The sequence below is a fragment of the Daldinia caldariorum genome, assembly GCF_022478825.1.
Source record: "Daldinia caldariorum strain CBS 122874 unplaced genomic scaffold F4812scaffold_2, whole genome shotgun sequence".
Taxonomy (NCBI): Eukaryota; Fungi; Ascomycota; class Sordariomycetes; order Xylariales; family Hypoxylaceae; genus Daldinia; species Daldinia caldariorum.
This window is the reverse complement of record NW_025953038.1, coordinates 968,821-992,474: the sequence shown is the minus strand read 5'-3', so window position 1 is coordinate 992,474 and position 23,654 is coordinate 968,821. Positions and strand designations below refer to the sequence as shown.

General features: G+C 45.8%; 6 protein-coding genes across 6 annotated transcripts; 2 read left to right on the top strand and 4 right to left on the bottom strand.

Annotated features, from left to right (window-relative positions):
* Positions 1-317: 317 nt before the first annotated feature.
* On the bottom strand, positions 318-3,502 carry F4812DRAFT_449435 (Pleckstrin homology domain-containing protein; the record flags this gene model as incomplete). The annotated part of the gene is made up of 5 exons (XM_047935974.1): positions 318-1,726; positions 1,776-1,959; positions 2,015-2,257; positions 2,311-2,853; positions 2,921-3,502. The coding sequence occupies 5 exons, from the start codon at positions 3,500-3,502 to the stop codon at positions 318-320; spliced, it is 2,961 nt and encodes a 986-aa protein (XP_047793607.1).
* A 4,837-nt stretch (positions 3,503-8,339) lies between these two features.
* On the top strand, positions 8,340-11,686 carry F4812DRAFT_172497 (WD40 repeat-like protein). Its single transcript, XM_047929962.1, has 3 exons — positions 8,340-8,652; positions 8,783-9,225; positions 9,306-11,686. The coding sequence occupies exons 1-3, from the start codon at positions 8,475-8,477 to the stop codon at positions 11,547-11,549; spliced, it is 2,865 nt and encodes a 954-aa protein (XP_047793606.1). The 5' UTR covers positions 8,340-8,474; the 3' UTR covers positions 11,550-11,686.
* On the bottom strand, positions 11,686-12,719 carry F4812DRAFT_172491 (uncharacterized protein). Its single transcript, XM_047929961.1, has one exon. It carries the CDS (start codon positions 12,462-12,464, stop codon positions 11,823-11,825), a length of 642 nt encoding a protein of 213 aa, XP_047793605.1. The 5' UTR covers positions 12,465-12,719; the 3' UTR covers positions 11,686-11,822.
* Positions 12,720-16,467: 3,748 nt separating this feature from the next.
* F4812DRAFT_455402 (uncharacterized protein) lies at positions 16,468-16,818 on the top strand (the record flags this gene model as incomplete). Its single annotated transcript, XM_047936816.1, has 2 exons — positions 16,468-16,692; positions 16,762-16,818. 2 exons carry the CDS (start codon positions 16,468-16,470, stop codon positions 16,816-16,818), a joined length of 282 nt encoding a protein of 93 aa, XP_047793604.1.
* On the bottom strand, positions 16,800-18,624 carry F4812DRAFT_467430 (uncharacterized protein; the record flags this gene model as incomplete). The annotated part of the gene is made up of 3 exons (XM_047938656.1): positions 16,800-17,796; positions 17,875-18,255; positions 18,480-18,624. 3 exons carry the CDS (start codon positions 18,622-18,624, stop codon positions 17,459-17,461), a joined length of 864 nt encoding a protein of 287 aa, XP_047793603.1. The 3' UTR covers positions 16,800-17,458.
* A 3,118-nt stretch (positions 18,625-21,742) lies between these two features.
* F4812DRAFT_455400 (uncharacterized protein) lies at positions 21,743-22,281 on the bottom strand (the record flags this gene model as incomplete). The annotated part of the gene is made up of 2 exons (XM_047936815.1): positions 21,743-21,785; positions 21,845-22,281. 2 exons carry the CDS (start codon positions 22,279-22,281, stop codon positions 21,743-21,745), a joined length of 480 nt encoding a protein of 159 aa, XP_047793602.1.
* Between the last annotated feature and the right edge of the window lie 1,373 nt (positions 22,282-23,654).

Here is a 23,654-nt window from a genome sequence, read left to right as displayed (position 1 = left end):
AGTGTAAAGCCCCTATTTCATCAGGCAAGGGCTCAAAGCCAATCCACATGTGACCAAAAAAACCGGTCTGGTATCTAAAATATGTGCAAGAATCGTAAAGTCATAAAATGAGCGTCTGATGGCAGATCTGGAGGGTAGAAGGTGGTATCGAGATTGGTCCGTCTGCTATTAAAGTGATGGCATATAACAATATCAATGCAACCCAATGTCGAGATTATGTCTAGGTTGTCCGTGGAATGAAATCATTACCGTATTAGTAAAACTGTCGTGTCGAAAGTCTCCTTTCGCGTTTTATTGCTAAGCCTCCTGGAAAAGGCTCAACTTGTGTCTCCGACGCAGAAAAGCTCTATTTCTCCGACGCCGCCAGGATAATTACGCGCGCCTTCACCCCACTCCGAGAATGCAATTTGGATATCGTCGTCACTTTCGATTGTCACGGAGTCCCCGTCTTCGTCACGATATCGCAGTTTCAAAGTGCCCTTAGCAATCGAACTGGTAGTGAATCGCGCAAGCTTTACGTCAATGCGATCACTGAGAGATTGAAACCCGATATTAAATGGAACAACCAGTGTGAAATAATTCCCACTATCGCAGTTCACCTTGACTTTCAGTTGTGCGGGGATCGACGAATCCGGGCTCGAGAGTGGATTGCCTTGGGTAGCAGTGCCCAGCGGCGGGGATACAGGCTGTCGGTTATCTGGACCTAACGGCGGAGGTACTGTCCCTGATGTCCCGGAAGCTGGGGTTGGCTGTCGATAGACAGGTTGAGCGGGGAATTGAGACATGGTCCCTCCGTCACGCTGTACACTTGGGCTCTGCGTGCTTGTACGGACGGGAACATCTTGTCGGGGCGAACCGGTTTGAGACCGTGGGATGCTTGGGTCATGCGCAGGGTGAAGGTGAGGTGGAATTCCAGGCACAGCAGGAACCGGGGTGGTGCTGTTAGTTCTACGTCCATTTTGCGGCGCATTATTGATGTCTGGTGTGCTATAAGATCGGCTACGTTGTTGCTGAAACGAGGCAGCTCTGGCAGAATTCCTTCCATTCATAGGCGATGGGCCGTCTCTCGAAGGAGCTCGCGGTAAGGCTGGTGCAGTATAGCGATTATTATCTTCCCAGCCGCTTTGTGGAGTCCCAGTCCTTGGAAACGGGTACTGTTGTCCATTCGCAGACGCAAACAAGGTGCTTGCTGTACTTGTGCGCGATGACGCAGGAGAATCTACGGTGGGAGAGAAGTACGAATCCATAAGGCGATGACCAGGCGACTGTGTGCCACCCTGCGTCTGAAGACTCAGCTGCCCCGGAGGTACTGGGAGAGGGAAGCGCGGCGGTGGTGCGCGTGCGATACCTGCTAATGATAAGCTACTCTCTCCAGTACCAGAGCGCTGCCTGAGACTCGTGCTTGAGGCGTTACGATTGATAAGTCCACCAGTCGGGCCATTGCCGAAGCCATCGGTCGGTTGCGTAACCTGTATGGGCACTGTGTCTTCCTCCTCATCGTCATCCTCTTCCTGCTGAGCATAAGGATTCTCAAGATTGTTCTGATTGCGCATCCATGCAAAGTCAGGTGTAGATTGGTCGGGGCTTGTGGTTGACGGTGCTTGTTCTTTCTTCTGCGAAACCAACCCGTTCTCCCACTTTTTCATCGTTTCCTCATTAGAAAACTTGATGATAAAATTTTCTACGCCAGGATCACCTTTCCACCATATCTGCACCGTATATGAACCTGCACATGTTAGATTAGATTTTACAGATTAAGTTGCCACGTTCCTTACCTGGCTTTGCGAACGAGAGGACTTCGGTCACATTTGTCATAAATATCCGCCCCTTAAGCTGCAGTTTATTGTTTTTGTTGGGGATCTTCGGCCCAGATTTGCTCTTGTCTTTTTTTTCCTTGGTTTTGTTCGGCTGTACCTCTTTGCAACAGAGAAGAATACATTCGAACAGGTAAATTTCATACTACATCATTATCAGCGTCCGTCAATAGAGTGGGGGAATCACATGTGTAACTTACATCTTTCTCTTGTTCACTGCGTCCAGTGATGACAGTATACACACCGTGTAATAACAGCCGCCCGAAAGATTTGACATTATGACTCTTCCAGTCGTCCACTCTATTCGTAAGTTCTTCTAGAGCTTCATCTAGAAGATCACGGTTGACTGCCTCGTTTGCCTTGGTAAGAACTCGTTCCGCTGCCCCGATACCTGCAGCCAGGTCGGCTTTGACTTCTTCATCGTCACACTTTTTCAAGAGAGACTGAATGATAGGTTAGCATCGATACATCCAAGTATGAAGAGTAGACTACAAACCCCTAGTAGTAAAGGATATTTGACCAATCTCTGCATCGGCTTCAGGAGGAAACTGTCCAACGTATTAAAATCAAATGACACAGGATGCTCGGCTAATTGAATCTTATCAAAGATTTTATTCGCTAGTTGGCCTGCTTTCCGCTGATTCGCGATGAAGGGTTGATAGATATCGAAAGCATCTTCGTATGTGACAAACGGCGCGCCCCATCGTTGCATATCCTGCGACATCGAGTTTGTAGTTTCGACACGAATCAAAAATCGCCTCTGAAAATCCAATATGGAATTTATGTTCAGGAATATCTGATGGATGACATCACCGGTGATCACGCCCTTCTGTTCTAAAGTTTTCTTCAGGTCGTGTAGGTTCTCGAGATCTTGGACGTATTTCCGCTCTGTGTCGACGAGTTCTTGAATGATGTGATCGCGATATGTCATCTGAGATCCGGGTGCCGTGGGACCGCTCTCCTCCGGATACGTTTGGACCTGTAAGAGTAGGCCACGCTTTTCGGCAAGGTCCAAAACATGGTTGACAACTTGGGTAACCTGATGGAACACAGGTTAGCTAGGTCGTTTATACAATTGATATTTGAGCAACACGAATGCGACGTACCTTCACAAAACCAGTAGTATCGTTGCCCATCAAATCAGTGATCATGAAAGATTCGGAAGAGGGGATCTCAGGATGTTTCATAATAGCCTCGAGAAACTTAAATACGGCCTTTTTGGCTTTGTTCTTGCCGACTGCGCCATCAATCTCCAACGGGACTTCCGGTCGCAGGCAGTTATATATGGTCAGGAGCGGTACACCAGTTCGGAGCAGATTCCATAAGGATTCGACAGGGCCATCTTCGTTTTGTGTTGGTGGTAGGTCATCGAGATGAACCTCGAAACCAGGGACGCGGGTTAGTCGCTGCTTCAGCGCGATACAGATCTGATAGAGCGACCTAGAGGCGTCGGCCCTCTGGTTGATGATATTGGTGGTAGGCACCACATTGCCGTTGCTCGGTATAGGAACAATGGTAGAAGTCGACATAGATGAAAGCGAAGAGTTTGAGGAGTTGATGGCAGTTGAGCCGGACAACTGGCTTGTGCGGAGGCTGCTCATAGTAGACGCCGACATAGGTCCGTAGTTGTTGTTGACTGGAAAAACGGGGGCCGTGTTCGTCCGTAAAAATGCCGGAGCATGTGCCATACTATTCAACCCATGCGAGGTTTGCCGTAGTTGGACGCGCTTTGGTCGGTAACCGTACCAAAACGTCTAGGCGGGACGTGTGGTCTCGATCCGAGAGACTTGGTTGGTTGGGAGTGGTCAGAATTTCCGGGTGCAAAGGGGTCAATAGCGACGCGGTGGAGGGGCCAGACAGGTTGCGGTGAGATCGCCACGAGATGCTGCTGATGATGTGGGACGTAGTCCTTGGGTTTTATTCCAAGTGGACTCGTTCCAGGTCGAGTTTATACAGCGAACGCGCAAAGGGGCCAGTGAAGTTGGATAAGTAACCTGCTTTATTCCTTCACTTCTTCTTATCTTCTTCTCCCCTGAAACTGTTTTCGTCACGAAAACTAGATCGAATGACTCTGCACTCTCTGTTTTCCTTCGTATAAGATGAGATCAGGCGAAATTAACAGTTGGGTATCTTTAGAATTTAATAAATCGAGCTGAATCGCAAATGCGGCTTTGTAGCGATATAGAAATTTGAAACATCGACAGTCAGGACGACCGCAACTCGGCGGTTACGGGCAACGAGGGTTGGAGAGAAGCGGGTGGACAGGCACCTTTTTTTTTCCCCTTGTACTGATCCGAATGTAGGTCAGGTGGGTGGGTTATTGTGTCTGTACCTACATAGGGCTTATGTACAATGAAATTATTTAACAGGTCGTTGGTCTTGGATTGTGGGTTTATGGATTTATGAATTTGTCGATTTGTCGTCGGTGTGGATTGCGGATGGATAGTGGATGGTCAAGTAGATTAGACTGGACGGTAGTGGATTGCGACGAGAACTTTGGGACTAAAATGGAGTTTGGTTTTGGTCTGGTTTAGTTTAGGTCCGCTTGTCAGAATAAGCAACTTGTAAAGTCAAGTGTTACAGAATACCGTCAGGAATCAGGATAGATGCCCTAACACGGGAATTTACAGTATGATTTTATTTCGAATAACAAGATAAATTATGAAAAAAAAAAGAACAACACTATAAGATAATAAACAATTCCGATTTTATTTCGGTATTTTTTGTCAAGTCAAAACCAACAATAAAGCGAAGTTATGTAAATAAGAAGCTGATCTCTCTGTTAAGTCAATGGGGCATCTTTTTTGACGCGATTCTGTGTCAGCAGTGGTTCAATGACCGATTATCCAGAATGGGTTAGTTTTCGTTACATAGCCGGCCCTTCTTTTTTTTTTCACTACGCCGATGTATCCTTCTAACTTGTGGTCTTATTGCTAATGTTATGGGTACTTGATATTCACTAGGCTATCACTAACAAACTCGTGTACAGTACCAACTGTACTAACTGACAATCTATTATTACAGTACATTCCCTATAGCCTTAGGTGCAACACCCCTAACCTCTAAGGGCAAAGGCTGTACCAAGATCAGACGTCAAAAATATGCTATCGTCCAAAGGTAGGTATTCAAATGTTGTTCAGCAACTTTATAAACCTTTGATATCCAAAGTCTTAGAGTTGCGTCAGGGAGCTAAATGGGCACTATAAGCTTATATTTACCTAACTCGCTGAACCTTAAAGCCACTTATGCTGCACACTTGATGGAGGACAGGTACCGAAGTGTAGAAATGGTAAAATACCTTAGGCACCTGTACAATTTGACGAATTGCCCTATTATACCTATTCCGTAGCGTATTCCTATAAACTCCTAGGGTTCTAATGGACCTTACTACCTACAGGCTATTACCCCTAGGATTTAAAATACATTTCACAGTGCATCTCGCACATTCCTCAGTCCTACGAGGTAGCATCTATCCTCTTACAAATGCCTTCAATAGACAAAGCCAAGTTCCCTTAGGTAGGTACCTAAATATTAGCATTACTATCAGTACAGTGACATCTGCTAGTTCAAATCCAAATCCATTACATTCGCCATCTTCTACATTCGCCATCTTCTACATTCGCCATCTTCATATACATTTGCTGCGTTGGGAGGCTCAACTCCTAGCACAGAGATCATGTCTAGTGCTCATTTGGTTGATCTCCTAGTGTTCTCCATTGGCTCCTCTTTCCTCTTCTTGTGATCTCGTTTATTTCTATGGGTTCTTCCCGTTAATTATGCCTAAGCCCTTGATGAGTGTTATTGGAATTTGTTGGTGTCCATGCGATATTCGTTGACTATCAACACCTGCTAAATCACTGACAGGATGTTTATAATACCTACCTTCGGCACTTTCACATGATAACATGTACTTATACTTATACTGTCAGTGGACCATGTACAGTAACCTTACATTTATATGACAGGCACACTGCCGCTGCTAGGTAAAGGTTAATTCTACCTACCTGTACCTACCTAGAGTTTGGAAGTTGGCATTTCAGATCACGATCGGATAGAAAATATTTGTTTATCTGTAACGGACGATTAATAATTTTTCATAATACTCCGCCGCACCTTATTTTCTGTCAAGACTCATAGTTTTGTTTAGGACAGGTAGTTTAGATGAATAGCCGACTGGAGATTGGGTACCTAACCTCTTTACACAGTATATCTTGCACCTTTCCATCAAGTAGCGTCTATCTGCGGAGTCTTTATCTCTGGCTGTTTCAAATTAGCGAGTCTCCGAGCCCATGTCTAAAGGGGCTAAATCCCGTTGCACTAGACGAGAAGGCGTCTTTTAAAAATGAGCATGATCGACAGGCCTCAGCCGCTTTCGCCCACCAACTCCCTCTAGGGGATTCTATCCCAATAATGTGTGCCGACTAATTCTAAAAAGCCCTCTCTACCAATGATAACATCGTTATATTATTTTCAATAGTACTTCAGATATTACCATAGATGGCCCATGGAAATATTCTTCAAGAGTAACTACCTTCTTTACGAATTTCTATAATAAGAAACTTACCTCGCAAATAAGTAATAAGCTAGTGAAAAACTACTGGTGAAAACTACCCTCGGTAGGTACTGGTGGACCGGTAGGCCGGAAGCTTTTAGGTACGAAGCCTTGCTGCAAGCCATTCTTAAAATATCCCCAGATTACATCAACTTGCCTAAATACGACACGGGAGTGGGAAAGGGGGGGCTAATGCTATCGACCCTGCTGCAGCTGACTCTAGCACTTGCATTTCCTTGGCTGCTGCTGCCTGTGTGAAGCCATCAGGCGTCGTAGTGCACCTCACGGATCTGGTCCTTTCTCTTACTTAAAACTTAATCTACTGGTTAGGTAGTGAGGGCTTCGGATACTAAAAGATAGATCGAAATATCAACACTGTAATGTAACCATTTTCTGATATACAGTCGATCAAACTTCAAACAGCCGGCCCAGCATACCAAGGACCCTTATCAGTACGAAAAGGGGCAGAGATCCTTCACTAAGCGGGGTCACTCGAATCCCTACAGGCGTCTGGTATATACGTAGGGTCATCGTGATGGCAATACTGTATAGGATAAGCGCAAGGGAACACCGATGTAGGAATTAGTGGGAGATCGTCCCGGTGTACTAGCGTTCGACAATGCTTCTATGCATGCTTCTTTGGATATTTCCCTTATGTGTCAGCTTATTAGATATCATTTATTAGATATCATATGCGGGTACAGATTCTTCAAAGCCCGTACTAATGCAATCTTATTCATCTAGTTAACCAACATTCTAGCAAGCTCTGGGAATGGAGCGAAGCGTCTCTATATTCTCAGCAATTGTACGTAATAAGTAAGATATACCTGACCACTTGTGCGCGTACTAGTGTACTATTAGAGGGCATAGGTATTGGTAGAAGGTTGGTTACCTTAGTAGATGGCAATATTCAACTTCAAATACTTATGATGTATAAGTTGGGTATTTATCTGATTCCCACCGAATCGGTGTTAATAAAATGGCATAGTTTTTTGAAGTAGCCACTCAACTGTACAATAGTCTCATATATGACCTTATTGTTCTCACCTGCTGCATTAAGACGATTTCTTGAATGGTAGAGGTAGTAGCGATAAGTTGTTTTCCTCTTGATGCATCTATCCTATAGGCCCAGCGCAGCAGAGCCACGGGCGCTCTACATGAATCATAAAGCTCAGAGCGCTTAAAACCCCGATGCTATTCGTATAGGAGGATCGTGATAGAAGAGCCGATTGGAGAGATATCCCTTTACCTTGAAGATGCTGTACGTAAAATTGGTGCAATCATGAAGTTTGGAGGAGAAAATAAACTAGCGGGGATCTTAGGTGCTAACTTAGCATCCTAGCGTAACCGAAGGTACCTCTGAATAAGGGTTAGGTTCTGTAGGTAGCCCTTCCCCCTCACCTGCTTACATAACTACCGTAGGAGGTAATGTCTGTGGGGTTTATGATTAGGTAGTTCTAGGTACCTAGGTAGGTGATTCAGTGATAAAGTTACTGGGTGACCCATATATTCCGTTCAATCCGTCCAATAAAATGGAATAGGTACCAGGTACCTACCTAATATACCTAGTACCTAAGGCAGCTTAAAAATACATGCCCGGATCCGATAAACTCATCCCCACAACGATTGTCGCATCAACTACCGGTACAAACGTTGATCTTGGTTTCTTGAGGCAGATCATCCCACTTACCTTTACAGCTGCAGTCCGATTCTATGTGATATCTTGGGGCAACTTTCCTATTATCGTCTCATTGTCGCACAATATAAATTACATGGCTATTTCAGCTGGGAGTGCATCTTGTACGCGTCCGTCGCCTCTTTCGCGATCCACGTGGTGATACATTGAAATCCATCACAACAACAACGGTCAGCATTAGAACCAACACTGGACCAAGTTTGGTGCTGCCTTACTAAGTTTCTGCTCATCACTTGTTTTCCTATCTTTGCGCCTCTTAAAATCCCTTCTATTTTATGTACCTGGGTCGTATATGGAATTGTTCAAAGACATAAGATACAGAAGATATAGAAGATACACAGGATACACAGGATATTACAAAAACCATCATCAATAAACGCGAGGCTACCACAGACTCGCAGAGCCACCCGCGATGGATCCTTTCTTACCAAACCAAGAACCCGACGAGGGTTATTCCGAGCATCCCCTTAATCCCTCCGATTCAGGTAGCCACGCCAACAATGCGTCGCTGACGGCAATACGACCAGCTGCCGACATACCGGCATGGCTGTCGGCTCAATTACCCACACTGTCCGTACAGCAGAAGACTCGTAAGTCTACGAATTTGATCCCAACCATTTATTTTTCCATCATTGAAAATAGCATTGATTCTCCCATTTCAGCTTGCCCTTAGCTATATCCTATAATTTATTGCTCTGACGTGATCTCTTCAATTTGTAGGTCTCGCGATGCTAATACTAAACGAATTGCCTACTACCGTGATCGCCGATATCGTCATGAACGGACTAAATCCTCGCCTCTACATTAACTTCGTCGAACGTCTACCACCGGAGATATGTCTCAAGATTCTAGGCTATCTAGACCCCGTTTCCCTGATCCATGTTGCGATGTGTTGCCGAGGATGGTATAATTTGGCTTTAGACCGCAAACTTTGGGAGCGACTATTCTATTTGGAAGGGTGGAAGGCCATACCATCCGAGATTACGGCTGCGGAGCAGAGGATGAACGAAACTCAAGTCCCATCTCAGAAGATAGAATCGTTCGAAGACGGCCATGCGAATAAAAAGCGAGCTGTCTCGGAACCGACGACCCAGGACGAAGATTATGATATGGTCGACGCCGATGCGGCCGTGGCGCAAGAGTCCATGACTGAACAGTACAATGTAAGCATATTTTACACATCCAAAGCCTGACTGGGCATATGCACTTTTGAAGGGGAATCGTGTCTAATCCGTCTCATAAGAATCTATCCCATGTTCCTCGGCCTGGGGAGAGTGGCTCTTCTGTTCAGAGTAACACGAGCGTTATCCAGCATATGGGTAACCTGATGATGAAGTCGCCCAGCCCTATGCAAGACCAAAGAGGGCAATCCGCTGCCCGAATATCCAAAGGCAAAGGCAAAGCAACCATCGAGTCGCTTATCGAACCTACTACGAGCTTACCAAGCTTACCAAAATCTGCACTTTGGATATATGATTCAATCGATCGCAGATACAAGATTAATTGGAAGTACTTATATACGGTGAGACGAAGGCTAGAACGCAATTGGGACCGTGGTCGGTACACGAACTTCCAGTTACCTCATCCGGACCATCTAGACGAAGGACACAACGAATGCATTTACAGCATCCAATATAACCCGGACTATCTTGTCAGTGGTAGCCGAGACCGTACACTGCGAATATGGAACTTACGTACCCGACGTCTTGTACGACCGCCTCTTAGGGGTCATCAAGGATCGGTTCTCTGTTTACAATTCGACTCAGATCCCGAGGAGGACCTTATTGTCTCTGGCAGCAGTGACTCGGACGTAATTTTGTGGAAATTTTCCACTGGTGAGATTATCCAGCGACTGAAGAAGGCTCATAGGGAGTCTGTTCTCAATGTCAAGTTTGACAAGCGGATCCTTGTGACATGCTCTAAGGACAAGACAATCAAGATTTTCAATCGAGTTCCTTTACGACCCGGCGACTTGGGATATGGCGGATCGCAAGGTGTTAGTCCCGTACCGATAAACCTGAGGAACTTTGGTTTCGATGACTCGCCTATGAATCAGGCTGCTATCAAACCACCGTACACGATGATCGGATGCCTTGAGGGACACGGTGCAGCCGTAAACGCTGTCCAGATTTGTGACCGCGAGATTGTCTCAGCAAGTGGCGACAGACACATTAAAGTATGGGACTGGCCGAATCAGACATGTCAGAGGACCTTCCTTGGCCATAATAAGGGTATTGCCTGTGTCCAGTATGACGGTCGACGCATCGTGAGCGGAAGTAGCGATAATGAAGTAAAGGTTTTTGACCGAGAAACGGGCCTCGAAGTTGCTAGTCTCCGGGCACATGGTAACCTCGTCCGTACGGTGCAAGCTGGGTTTGGTGATCTTCCTTATAGCATTGAGCAGGACCGGTTGGAAGCGAAGGCTGTCGATCAGGCATATTTTAAGGCTTTAAACGCTGGTAACCTCGATCAGGAGGCCCAGTCGTTGAGGCGTCGACCACATAACGCGGGTAGTCGCCGGCCTGAGGATATCACTGCATACGGAGCCACACTTCCTCCCGGCGGTGGTGGCGGTCCTTACGGGAGAATTGTTTCCGGTTCTTATGACCAAAGCATTATAATCTGGCGGAGAGATAGAGAGGGTGTCTGGAAGAGTGCACACACACTTCGCCAGGAAGAAGGCGCGGCAGCAGCCCTAAGACAGACATCTTCTCATTCTGCTTCTCGAGCAGTACCTACATCATCCAACCAGCCTTCTACTCTTAATGCAGCGGCGCTTCCTTCAAGCGCGCCCCCCACAACACAAGCACATCCTAACTTTACTCACGTCGAACACCCTATCCTTGCTACTATTACCCCGCAAACGACATCATCCTACACGCAAATGATCGATGCTTGCGTCCCGCAGGGACCAGCTGCCCTTCAGCAAGCGTTGGCTTCCTACCCGACCATGTTAACATACCAATTTCACATACAATCGGCCATTAGTCGTGAACCTAATGCTATAGTTCGCTCCCAGCTGAGGCAAGTCGTGCACAATGCTGTAAACAGAGCACAGCTTGCCCAAAATCGCATCAGAGAATCCGTGCAACAAGCCCTCTCGGCAACTACGACTCCCGGAGAGACGTCAACTCAATCATCCAACCAGCATAATCCAGCCAGCACTTCCATAACGGGACATGTTGCAACTAGCAGTGGTAGTGGCGGTGGTCCTCCTAATATTACGCCTCACACCCAGCATCAGGTTCAACAAGCGCTGCCTCAAGCACAGATTACCGCACCTCAATTGGCGGCCCAAATACAGGGTCAACAACAACACCCCCATATTTCACAGGCGGATACAAGCCCTGCTAGAATATTCAAATTGCAGTTCGACGCCCGACGGATTATTTGCTGTAGTCAGACAAGTACCATCGTGGGTTGGGATTTTTGCAACGGGGATCCAGAGCTCGAGGAGGCATCCGCATTTTTCGGAACTGTGGAGTAAAAAGGGTGAAAAGGCTGTATTGTTTACGGGATAAATGTGTACATGACGGAATGAGTATGCAGAGCTCGCGTTCAAGTAGCATCGATATAGGAACGTCGGACTAAATAGAGTAATAATGATAAAAGAAGGAAAAAACAAAAACAGAGAGACCTTCCAAACACCGCTTAACTCGATCGGGTAAACGTAAAACTCCAGTAACTCCCCTTTTCTCCATTCACCTGGAAATTATAATAGGTAGGTAGGTACCTAAAGCTTGGCCATCTCTCGTGGTAATCACCTCGCTGCTTCTTGTACCTTGTTACTCGTCTCGGGAGGCTCGTCAATAAACTCGGGCACTTCGTCCCTCATGAAATCGGGCACGCCGCCGGCGTCCATGGCGGCGCCTTCCATCTCCATCTCGGCGCCGAGCAACTCCAGCTCGGCGTCGAGCTCGGCCTCGTCGACGTCGTCAGGGACCTCGTAGCCGCGGCTGAGGGTCTCGTTGATCTCGTTGCCGACGTCCATGAGGTCGGCCATCTCGTCCTGCATGCGCTCGATCTTGTCGAGGTCGACCTTGCCGTACTGCTTGCGCAACTCCTTCTGGGTGGTCTTCATGGCGTCGACGGTGGTCATGACCCCGGCCAGGTTGTCCCGCATCGTCTGCGCCTGCTCCATGTTCCACACCTGCGCCTGCAGCTGGTCCCGCTGCGCCTCGTACTGCTTGCGCCGCTGGAGCACCTTCAGCGCCTTCGCCTTGAGCGCCGACTTCCCGGGGCCCTCGCGCATCTTCGCCATCTTGCTCTGGTACGCGCCCAGCTCGGCGTTGAGCGAGGCGATTTTCACGTCGAACGAGGATATCCGGCCGTCGAGGTTGGAGATGGCGCTCGTGAGGGTGGGTTTGGGCGCTTTGGGCGCGCTGCCGAAGAGGCGGTTCATGGTGGCGGTGGTAGCGGTAGTGGTGGTGGCGGCGGTGGTGGTGTGTTTAAATCGTGCTTTGGTTTGGCGGTTTTTGAAGAGGGAGGGGGGGATATGGAGGTGGAGGTGTTTTTCTTTCTTCGGCTTGAAAGTAAACTCGCTGTAGGATTTGTTTATAGGGTCGGTAGGCGGTATAATTGGGATCAACCCCGTATATTTTGAGATGCGAAGTTCTATCAGTGGCAGGCAGCTGGATAATGATCAATCAGGTGGGATAGCTTCAATGTTGATTTGGGGAACAAACAACCTGACGTGAAGCCTGGTGGGGCCAAAAAAAGGAATGACGTCCTGAATGCGTGCCAGCTGGTAGCCAGGTGGGGTATATTTGCCCTCAGTTGGCAAACTTAATCAGCACTTAACTTTATGTTGACTTTATCACGACACAACTTGAACATATTTGGTAACAAATAGTCTAAACTAGATCCTAAGGTTAAACTTGGGAATTTTATATAACAATATCTTCTCGTTTAGATGTTGCTCATATTTTTTTTGTTAATTATCTTCACCCTGAACGGCCAACTCTGCTCAGCTCCCTTACCGCATTACATAATCAACAGAGCGTGTATAAGACAATCCCTAGTTGTCACGATTTTGTTCATCTATAATGCTGAACACATAATTCAACTATTCCTATGTTGGCATATATCAGATATACTATGCCGTTCGACTAAGCCGTCTATATCTTCTTTTTTCACTACTCTGAAAACACCCAAAGTATTCCCAGCGAGAATGTGAGAATGTTAATCACCTGATGCTCTCGTGTTTTGGGGGACAAACGGCACCGTACATATACGTACTCGGCGTATACCCTTCGAATCTCCAATTCTAGCAGTTTCCACGCAGTACTACCTAGGGATGTTTTTCTAGCCGTGGTAAGCTAAATGAGAAGCCACTCAAACTTAGAAGGTCATGGGGTTGTGGAGTGGCTTGAGTCTACCAGCTATCGTGACCTGATGGAAAAGCTGGAGTTTACTGTAAGTATACTAATTCCCTCTACGGCCATATAGGGTGGAAGAGGGAAAAGTATAGAATCTTAACATGTTTATGAATTATATTGTACGACACAACGTGTTGTTTTGAAGTTGGACTTTACTTTAGTATACCACAATCGAGCCGTGTTGCTGAATACCTGCAGCGAACATCGGAGAGTTGAGACAGTCCCTTTCGGACTGTGTTAATGTCGTATCTGCACATCCATGACAAGTTGTAAATTTAAACGGCGTTACGTATATTATTTGCATAAGTCCGAATTGGACTAATCCGCGTAATTGCAGCGGTCAGTTAGGTATCACTTCTCATAATTTTACTATAAATCTTCAAGTCTTGGCTTAATGTTGTAATATCTGTTAAAATTGCAACATCATCGCTTGTTGTAGAGAACTGCTTATAGATTGTCATTATAGTAGTGATCAACAAAACCTATTTCAAGTTGTAGGGATTGATATTTAACGTCTTACTCTGTAACGAGGTCTTACATCGAATCGTCTCTTCGGAGAAAATTCATGGTCTAGACTGATCCTGCAGTGCACTTACGCCCCTCTTTGATTCAGAAAAAAGCCTGGTAATGTGGCGCTCGTGTTGTAATTTGCTTTTGATGACTTATGTATATCTCGCGCTTATTAAGTCCTACCGGCCATGCAGATTATCGAGCGCTTACATTTACAAGCTTCATCTATGTATTTTCGATTCACCGGTAGGATGCAGGTCCAACTCAGCTCTCTTCCAATAAATGACTAGTTTACGTCCTCGTGTCATATCAACGTGGCGGACTGTGTCCGGGTGTCGGAAGACCGTGGCCGTAGATGGACCACCCAGCTGATCGAGTAACGTGTTCAAGTAAGGTCCCGACGGTAGATGGTGCCACTCAGCTCTGCACGTTTCCCTCGAGTCTATTGTTGGCTGCTCGGCGCCTTTCGCCCAGAAAACTGCATCTTCATCTCACGTTAGCTCCTTGCCGGCTACCTCGATCGATCCGCATCTCACCCGTTCCGCTAATCTTGGCAATTGCCCTCTACGTGATTGAAAATACCTTGGAGTGTGTGTTCCCCCTCCATTATTGATTAGACTCAGCTGAATCAAGGTTGTAGGCACAACAGTATCAAACAGTGTATTCCCGTAATACTGCTTTTGCAAGGTGGGCCAAAAGTCGAATAGGCACTCTTCAAAATTATACTACCAAGACGGTGTAAGAGGACATGATCTATCATAAACAATCGCAAACAAACATTTCTTCCCGACCAGATAGGGTACTTTTACTCCATGCTTAAACACGGCATCTTTCCCTAGTGCCTACAATAGTGCCCACCTTCATGAGGTTTTCAGATTGGAACCGATCTACGCTAAGAAGTTAGGGCCGGCGGTATGGGAAGCCGCATGGATGGCAAGAACAGGTTTTGGATGAAAATATCAGACTTGTCCTATGCCCCAATCCTAAGCATACGTTACTTGCCTTCAGCTAGCCCTCGACGTGGTTATGTTTACCTTGGAATGGTAGTATCAAGCGAGTTACGCAGATGGGGAGGTAATTTAATCAACCACTCTGATATAAGAGAAGTAATCAGGGCTTGGCACTAGTTACATTATTGGATGAATCTCCTTTAAAACTTGGTTTGTAAACAACAAACTTAACTCCAAATACGACTCTGTTATGTAAGATCTCGATGAAAACATCTGTCATTTGCATGACACTAATCTTCGGCTTCTGTCTATGTAGTCTCCAACAACCCGGACCTGGAGAAGCCAGATGCCAGGACTTGATCTAATTTAGTAAGGGGGAAAAAAGGGACTAGAACAAGACTAAAGATCTGAGGCGCGGATGGATAGGAAACCGCGAGATCTAAGAGGCTATAAAAGTTACCCAGCTCTCCCCTACGAGGCTTACATGGGTTCGAAGGCTAACCTCCTCCTATCCACCAGTGTTCACCAATCATTGGGGATGGGAATAAGGCTAGCTGCTTACTTCTCAAAATGCCTAATGCAATGGAAGCAAGTCCCGAAGAGTAATCATGACGTTGTCAAAAATATACGGTGTAACCGCACGTACAGCTGTACAAGCCTTCATCCCTATTCCGTGCAGGCCCAAGTATTTGACCACCTATCGCGTAAAGTTAAAGAGGAAAAAATAAAGCTGTAATAAAGACACTCGTCACCATGCATGTCTCATAGAAAGTAGCTGCAGAATCTTCTTATTCAACCAATTTCGTCGACCGTAACGGTTTTCTTGTGAAAGGGAAGATCACTACCAACTGCAACCGAATGTTGGGTACCGAACGGCTATTCCCGTCCAAGATCATCTCTCTTCTGCAGCCCTGGAACCTGGAGTTAGCTCGTGGGGACACTTTCTGGGGTGTTGTTGGAGCTGCAGCCCCTAAGCTGCGTGGCTGAAGTCAAGAGCAGGGTTACACAACACCTAAGCTAAGGGCTGAAGAATGAGATTGTGTTGATTGGATAGGCTACACTGACCTGTCTGTGCTATAGTGGCTTGCATCATTGATAGGAATCTGGGTTATTTCTTCGACTAAACATACGATTCACGGTCACACGGTGAAATGAAGATGCCTTGTCAAGGGGGTTGCTGCCGCTAGTGGGCCGCCCTCGCGGAGCATTTCCGACTTAACTTTCATCCAGATCGAATAGATCAGAGAGTAATCCTGGCCGCTGCAGAGCGCCATCTTGAAAAGAAGGAATTAGTGTGTGACATTGGGGTTAACCTAGACGCCGCTATGGACATGACATCCGACTGCATAGGAACTTCAAAGTATCGCCAAGATAGATCTTGACGGAACGAGCATCGTAAATGTGTATATAAACTCCCTGGGTTCCCTCGAAACTCGAGTATATTTTCTCTACCATCACAGATCATCCAGCCTCAGTCTTCAGTCTCTAGTCTTCAGTCTTTCCAACTCTCTTCGACTCGTTACAGTTTCTACACCTATTCAGGTTTAACTACTCCTTTACATCCAAAATGCAGTTCACCACCATCACCATCTTGGCCTTGGCCGCTGTTGCCACCGCTGCTCCCACCGAAGCTGTTGAGGCTCGTACTGGTGGCACTGGTGGTACCGGCAGCTGCAGCAACAGCCAGCCCAACGAGGTCTGCTGCTCTGGCCTGCTTCTGGACTGTGTTCTTAGCCTAGGAAACCCCTGCGGTGGACAGGCCTACTGCTGCAACAACAACGTTCTCAATGGGGTAAGTGAAACTTAATCTGGTTTCGATCCTTATTATAATGATTTTACTAACCGCCTCCTTCATTAACAGTCCGGTGGTCTCATCAACCTCAACCTTAACCTTCTCAACTGTGTCGACATCCTCTAAGCGGCATTCAGCGAATAAATTAGGAGTTGGTGAGGTCGAAAGCAATATCAGACTTAGATTGGGGGAGGACGATCGATGTGAGAGACTCTGTTATGGGTGTTTGATTCTGTTTTAACTTGTCATGGCCTGACTACATTCGTTTAACTTTGGAAATACTACAATTGTGTGACACATTACCTATAACCTTTCTCTATTTGTGAACATGGCAGTTTTTGCTTGATTCCCCAAACCGTAGAGATGCTCAGGACAAGTCGATTATTACCACTCTCTGAGGCCGTGACAGGGGAGTAGATGAACCCTATCGGACTCAGCAATCAAGAAAAGGATAAAGACTATCTAGTGTCACAGAGTTACACTTGTAAGGGAGGTGTTCTAAGGAAACATAATACTATACACAACAAAAATGGACTAGAACCATTAAAATTTTAAAGTCGCCCCAAGAATGCTGGCGCTCTAGTAACTAGTTACAACCTACTTTCTTTGAGTAAGCACGCCCGCTAGGCGTAAACAAGCTCTACTACCGACTTCTTGTGAGAGCGACCAGCGCCTATTATATACCTGTACATCTACCCCTAACCCGCTTATACCCTAACAGATTTCATCAGATTCGGTATATAACAACAACCTCATTGCGCCAGTCTCACATCCCACGAACCGAACGGCAAGTCTCTCTTTCGCCAACAACGCACGGAACTTTATCAGCGCCCCGGCACTCGCACCTCGCCATCTTCTCAAGACAGCATCCGAGCTTCTCATAAAACACGATATCCGGTTCCTTCGGACGATAGTTGGGGAGATAGTCTGCTCTCTCGCAAACGTGCCCGCCGAAATCCACGTAGCAGCAGGTATGGCTGCAGCGCAGCATGTCGAAGACGGCCAGCCGCAGAAAGCCTTCTACTCGAGTCTGGCGCAGCTCTAGCGGGACGTGGGTCTTCGCCCAGAGCGTTCTCAGGAGCTCGGCGTCATCTTCCACGTTCGCTTCGCGGATTGGGGACGCCCAGGATTAGAACAGCATCGAGACTAGCTAGCAGCCGTTCGGAGAACACGCGCAAGAACAGCAATCCCGAATTGCGTCCGGGTTATGCCAGAACTGGCGGGTGAGTTCTCTGCTGGGACTGGGAACCGAGTGGTGGTCGTTGTGGAAGAATTCACCCGGGTTGGATAGTCTGTATGCGTATAAGTGAAGTCCGCACATCGGGACATCTCGGTGCTGCGAAAGGAGCGGCGCCCTTTTACCCAAGAGCCACGATACCATATCAAAATTCGCCGCATACCAGCTGTGCAGCATTGGATTGAGACCGTCTTTATCGAAGCCAGTTACGTTACGAAATCCCCCGTCCCAAAGCTTGTCAGCGACGTAGGTAGGCACTCTGATGCTTGCGCCGAAATCTGATGAGTCGAAAAGACTCACGCCATCCAAGCGCAAGGCCGTCGGTACTTGTATCCCATGTGAGAGTGGTTCCTAAAGAAGGGAGGGCGCGAGGGTCTCGTCTAATCCACTCTCGCTTATTTGTTGAAGAAGCGAGCTATTTGGAATCATGGTAGTGCAAAGACGGAAGAGTTGCACATGCCGGCCGATGATCCCTTTTGCTACGGCTTCGACGATGCCCTCGTGGACCGGAGCTCTAGTACTCACGGCGAGAGGGTGTAGTAAAGCTGACTGGAGCAAAGTCCGTAAGGAAGGTGACGACCACAGAGCACAGCCGTAGAGTCCGTGGCATATTGCGGAAACTCAAACGAGAACCCGATGATAGCGATAAGGGGATGGAGTGTGCCGCCGCCTTGGTTGCCGGAATCATCTTGCATGGTTGCGTTCAAGTCCGTGACGCTGAGGCCGTGTGTGGTGCTGTTGTGTTTGTTAACTAGTTCCAGCGATTTGATTTATGGCTTCATAAGTCTTGAAGATGACTTGAATGGCTGAATGATCTCGGGAGTCAGTCACACAAGCCAAAATTATGACGATAAATCCGGTGGTAGTCTGTAGTTACATCGTTGAGAACCTGACATTCCGGCGTAACTGACCTGTGAGGACAAGTGATATTATGACACTAATGCAGGCATTTCCAAATACCTACGGAGATTATACTCGTCTAGTCCGACCAGAATCTGAGCAGAGATGGGATGGTCATTACAATACGACTATAGCAGTACTTGTGCAAGACTTCGAAGTATACACAGAAGTGTGACACCCCTGGTTTTGCATCTGATGGCAGTGTTTTTAAGAGGGATGCGATTGTTAGAATTAAGCGGAATAAGACCGTAGGATTGTGCCTTTGAGTGTTCCACAGGGCAACCCGTACTGCTGTAGAAGACTACGAGTACGGAGTGCGAATGTGAGATCAACTGTGTATTGTAAAAGGTAGATAGGCTAGCTGGGGGTAAGAGGTAACAACCAGTATAGCTTAGGTAGGTACATACACACAATTTGGGTGAGGAATGTACCCTTAGATACCTTGCATGTGTTGGTAATAATTTTAACAGATTGAATACCTTTAAATTAATTTTTGCTTATCAGGTTTTACTAGGCTAGTCAATACGTCCTGATACCATCTCTCCTTTTCAATTGGATAATGAATCAAGCATTTCTCCAATCGCAATCGCTGCCGATTCAGCTTCGACAGTATCTGTTGGAACCGCATGTCCCGCGTTATGTTGGAAGTCGGTCCGTTTATCTGCGGCGCACATTTGCATGACAGCCTTACTTTCCTCTCTCCCGAGCTCTTGGTCCTTGGGACTCCACAGATGGATCGTAGGGATGTCAATGTGAGCCCATCGCCCAAGAGGACCAACATCCCGAGGCGAGACCTTGGCTATCTCCCCACGCATCAGCTCTGCCATGCTCAGAGGCTAAGCACTACACATGAATACAGCGCTGCGAATCATTGCCCTGGCCCCGGTCCAGTCCTGCTTATCACAGGGACGGGTAACCCATCAAGTTAATAGCGCTACGTACTTGGTGGAAGTTGAGGCTATCTAAGTAGATTGAATGCACATATAATATAAGAATTCCGCCAATATATTGATTACAGTCTGTCAAAAGCTCTTTATACGCCATTTCTTCCGCTGTAACTGCCGAGCGTTTAAGCTTAAATCATTTCGTTAACAGTGTTAGCAATAGCCTAAATAATACTAAAATGTAGGCAATAGCCCGATTCGACGGAAGTAGTTTTTATTTTACGGTTAGCTTTCTCCAAAGTTTTAACCATTAACTCTTGTTCGGGTATTAAGATGTTAATGTTTAGTTGCGTATAAATGTAATAACTCTTTATTTTTTGCCAAGCCTTATTCTTAAGGGGTTGGAATATGCCCTTATTATTTTAACAACAAAAAATCTCACAATACGTAGCTACTTCATCTTCGAAAATTCTTTAACTTAAATTCTCGAGGTTAAATAATATATTTGGGCTTTTAATTAATATTATGCCATTTTTGACTATATTAAATACCAGGGACGTATTAATAATATTTCTAAACTCTAAGAATTTGTTAAAAGTTAATTTTCTTTTATTAAGAATATAATCTACTATATAAATCAATTTTGAAACACTGTTAGCAAGATCCTTTTGCGAGCAAGTCTTAGTACCAAAACCGCAAAGCGCATTAGAGACTACTTGGCTGCTATAAAAATAGTTAATTGTAATTACAATACATCTAGTACGAACTAAGTTCTTTAAGTAACTTCTAATAAGTTAGGTATTATTAGTAAGGTTTATATTTAGTGGATATGTTTTGTTGTAAGTTGGAAGCTAGGGGATATGAATTTTATAATTGTATAATTTAAGTGCGTTAGTGAGTTTTTAATAATTTTGTAGTGTATGGAAGGCACTGACCACTAGGACGATAGTAGGCTTGACGTTAGGAGCCATAGTAGGTAGTGACGGAGTTAGGAGAACAAGAAAGAACTAGAAAAAACAAGAACGGAGTTGGGGCAGTCTGTAGTCTGTAGAGAATAGGGCGCCTGTGGTCTCTTACTAAGATGGTATAGGGGAGAAGACGAGAGCTTCTTTGTATATGCGATTATACGAAGGTAGGGAGAAAGGAAATAAGGGGGCGCTCGGGCGCTCTGGCGAGCCTCTCCCTGCTTAGCGCTTGGGACGTAGTAGCATTGTAGCCTGATTCCGGAGCTGATGGAAGTGGGGTAGGTAATACCGTTGTTAGCAATATAAAGACACACACACTTGCATATAACACTCTGCAGTAAAATGTGGTGTATGTTGGGTGCTGAATAAATCTTTCAAGGTCCATATGAGGTTACTTAACTGTGAAGAGCTATCTTCGAATCTTGCTTGAAGTAGCTCTCGGCGGGTATTCTCGACTGCTCGAAAGGATAGCGAGACCTCACGGGGAACGATTCTCTGTACGCCCACCACGATTGGAGATATCTTGAAACTTCTGCCGACTCGCCAATTGTGGACAATCGTGCTCAGATTTATCGTATATCCAAGTAACCATGTAGGTGGAATTATTCTCATCAGGCACTCCAAACTTTGATCTGAGTCCTTCGACTTCGGACATTATCGATGGTGATGGTGTTGAAACACGCGTTTGAAATGAAGAACTGGTAAAGGCGTCCACCATACCGTGTCCTGGAAGATGTGATTGTGCCTCAATACTCCTTGAATATCTCTCAGCTTATACGTGTTAGGGATTTATTAGCCTTGTTAGGTCTCAAAGAACATTAACTTGCAGCCGAACCCAAGGTTTGCCACTCATTACGGAGTCCCTGAATTTGAACTTTGGCCTGTCCTATTTCATCAAGGATCCGTTGGCCTTGTAGCTGGCTGTTTTTGACTCGGAAGCAGTACTTGAAGTTTCAATACTATTAATATGTTAGATTAATAGAAGCATATGATCTACGTTCTTCGCCACTCCCTCCGTAAGCAAACGCGTTTCCGAAGAGGTTCTCAGGGTTTCTCCAACGGTCTCAAAAGACTCGCGAGATGTCTAGAGTCTCTGTGGAGCATATGCTATACATTTGTTAGTAATATCTTGAACCCTACCCACCCCTTAGATCTCGCATACTCACAGGTTCTCATTGCTGAGCCATAACATGACAAGGTCTCGTTGCTCTTCTATTTGCTTGCAAAGATGAAGAATGTCATTCTTCTTGTGAAGAGTGAGAATCACATTCCACCCCTTGCGAAGAAAATTCTTATCGGTATGGTCTATGGGAGGCTGAAGGAGCTCAAGTACGTTTTGCATAAGATCTTGGTAGTGTACTAGGATTGCGGTTATTGCAACTACGTTACCGACTAACGTTCCCTGTTGGTGTAGTTGGCTTCGCGATATATTCTTGACTAGTCCTATTTGCTGATCGAGGCTTATTCTTAGGTCGTCGAGTATTTTTGGTGCCCCGCGGACCTCAGAGCATACCCAACTAATCTTCATAGATAACCGGATGGCCATATCAAGAAACTGAGCAACAGCAGCCACGATGCTGAGGATCTCAGCCATCACTGGCATCTTAGACAGATAACTATTATACTACGTTTATAATTCAAAATAACGTCGTTCGATCGAGATATGGGGTTTGGAATTGCTAGAGTTTACACTCAACCTCCTACCTAGATAATCATTAATATAAATTACCTGAGGTTGTCCTTTTACCAATGGTCGGCTTTTCTTGGATTAAATCGGCCTGTATGTAAGCCGCCTCTGCACACCCTCTGTAAAATTATGCAAGAATACGCGTCATTTCGTGAAACATCTTGCCTAACATAGAACCGAAATTGTCTTTCTGAGCAGCTTGCTCTTACGGCGACTGATAACCCTAGTAGGAAGTCATGCTGTTCATAGGTACCTGGCACTTATTTAGGGATAGCATAAGATCACTCCAGTAGATAATTACTGTTTGAATTCTTATTTTTCCACTTTGACCCATGCTTATGCAGCATAGGTAGCCCTTACTCGAAATGTCTTCCCCTTTTCGTGGCATCCTATATGTAACCCCTTATCTTATGTCACTCGGTACAACATCACACCTTGCATTTAACGCAATCCCCAAGTTGTGATGTGTAGGACTAACTCTAGGACTTCTCACAAATTCTAGAAGTTTCTTGGGCTGGCCTCTTCTTTAAGGTTATTCGCTCATCCCCTATCTAAGCGAATGGCTACTAGGTAGGATAGTCTTGAATATCAACGAGGTTCGCCTAAGTCTTTTTACGCTGGTCGGAACAGTTTTGTATACAAGGTTTCTAAACGAATGTCTTGTAGATAAATTCCTTTCCCGCTCCCATCGTTTAGTATAGAAGTTTCGATCTGAAATCATTGCCATACTGTTGGTCCATTACTGTATTGCGTTAAGTAGGGCAAGAGGTATAGGTCTAGCACGTGGTATGATGTATTGCTGACATCTTGAACTCTATTGCTAGTGATAGGGAGAGGGACACCTTATATAAACCCGGTGAAGGTATTTAACTATTATCTTAAGAGGTAGACAGCCTTACTATCTCTCAGCGTTTGAAGCTATAAAATAGGATAGATTTACTAGAGTAGTAGTATATAAGGAGCACGTAGGTCCGTTGAAGCACCTTTGAGGGGCAAGCGCTAATATATCACTACTTTATGTACAACATACATCACGGGATCTCTCTGGCAAGATAATAGGCATGGAATTACTGTGATATGTCACATTTATGAACACTCTGGGCTATTTTAATAGAGAGTGAAGCGTAAGTTTTGTTGATTGAATATTCTCCATATCCAGGAAATCATGCCTGAGCTTTTTTGGATTATTGTCCAAGTCCATGTGCTATGCCTTCGTTTAAATGCCCCGACCCCTGCCATGTCCATTCTATTAACAATGTCTTTGAAAAGGGGGGCTGGGTATATCCGAT

Excerpts from the sequence above, each read along its gene's own strand:
- F4812DRAFT_172491 (XM_047929961.1), bottom strand. The coding sequence starts at position 12,464 with ATGAACCGCCTCTTCGGCAGCGCGCCCAAAGCGCCCAAACCCACCCTC.
- F4812DRAFT_172497 (XM_047929962.1), top strand. The coding sequence starts at position 8,475 with ATGGATCCTTTCTTACCAAACCAAGAACCCGACGAGGGTTATTCCGAG. Across the intron at positions 8,653-8,782 it reads GTCCGTACAGCAGAAGACTC|GTCTCGCGATGCTAATACTA; the intron begins GTAAGTCTACGA and ends TTCAATTTGTAG. Across the intron at positions 9,226-9,305 it reads CCATGACTGAACAGTACAAT|AATCTATCCCATGTTCCTCG; the intron begins GTAAGCATATTT and ends CCGTCTCATAAG.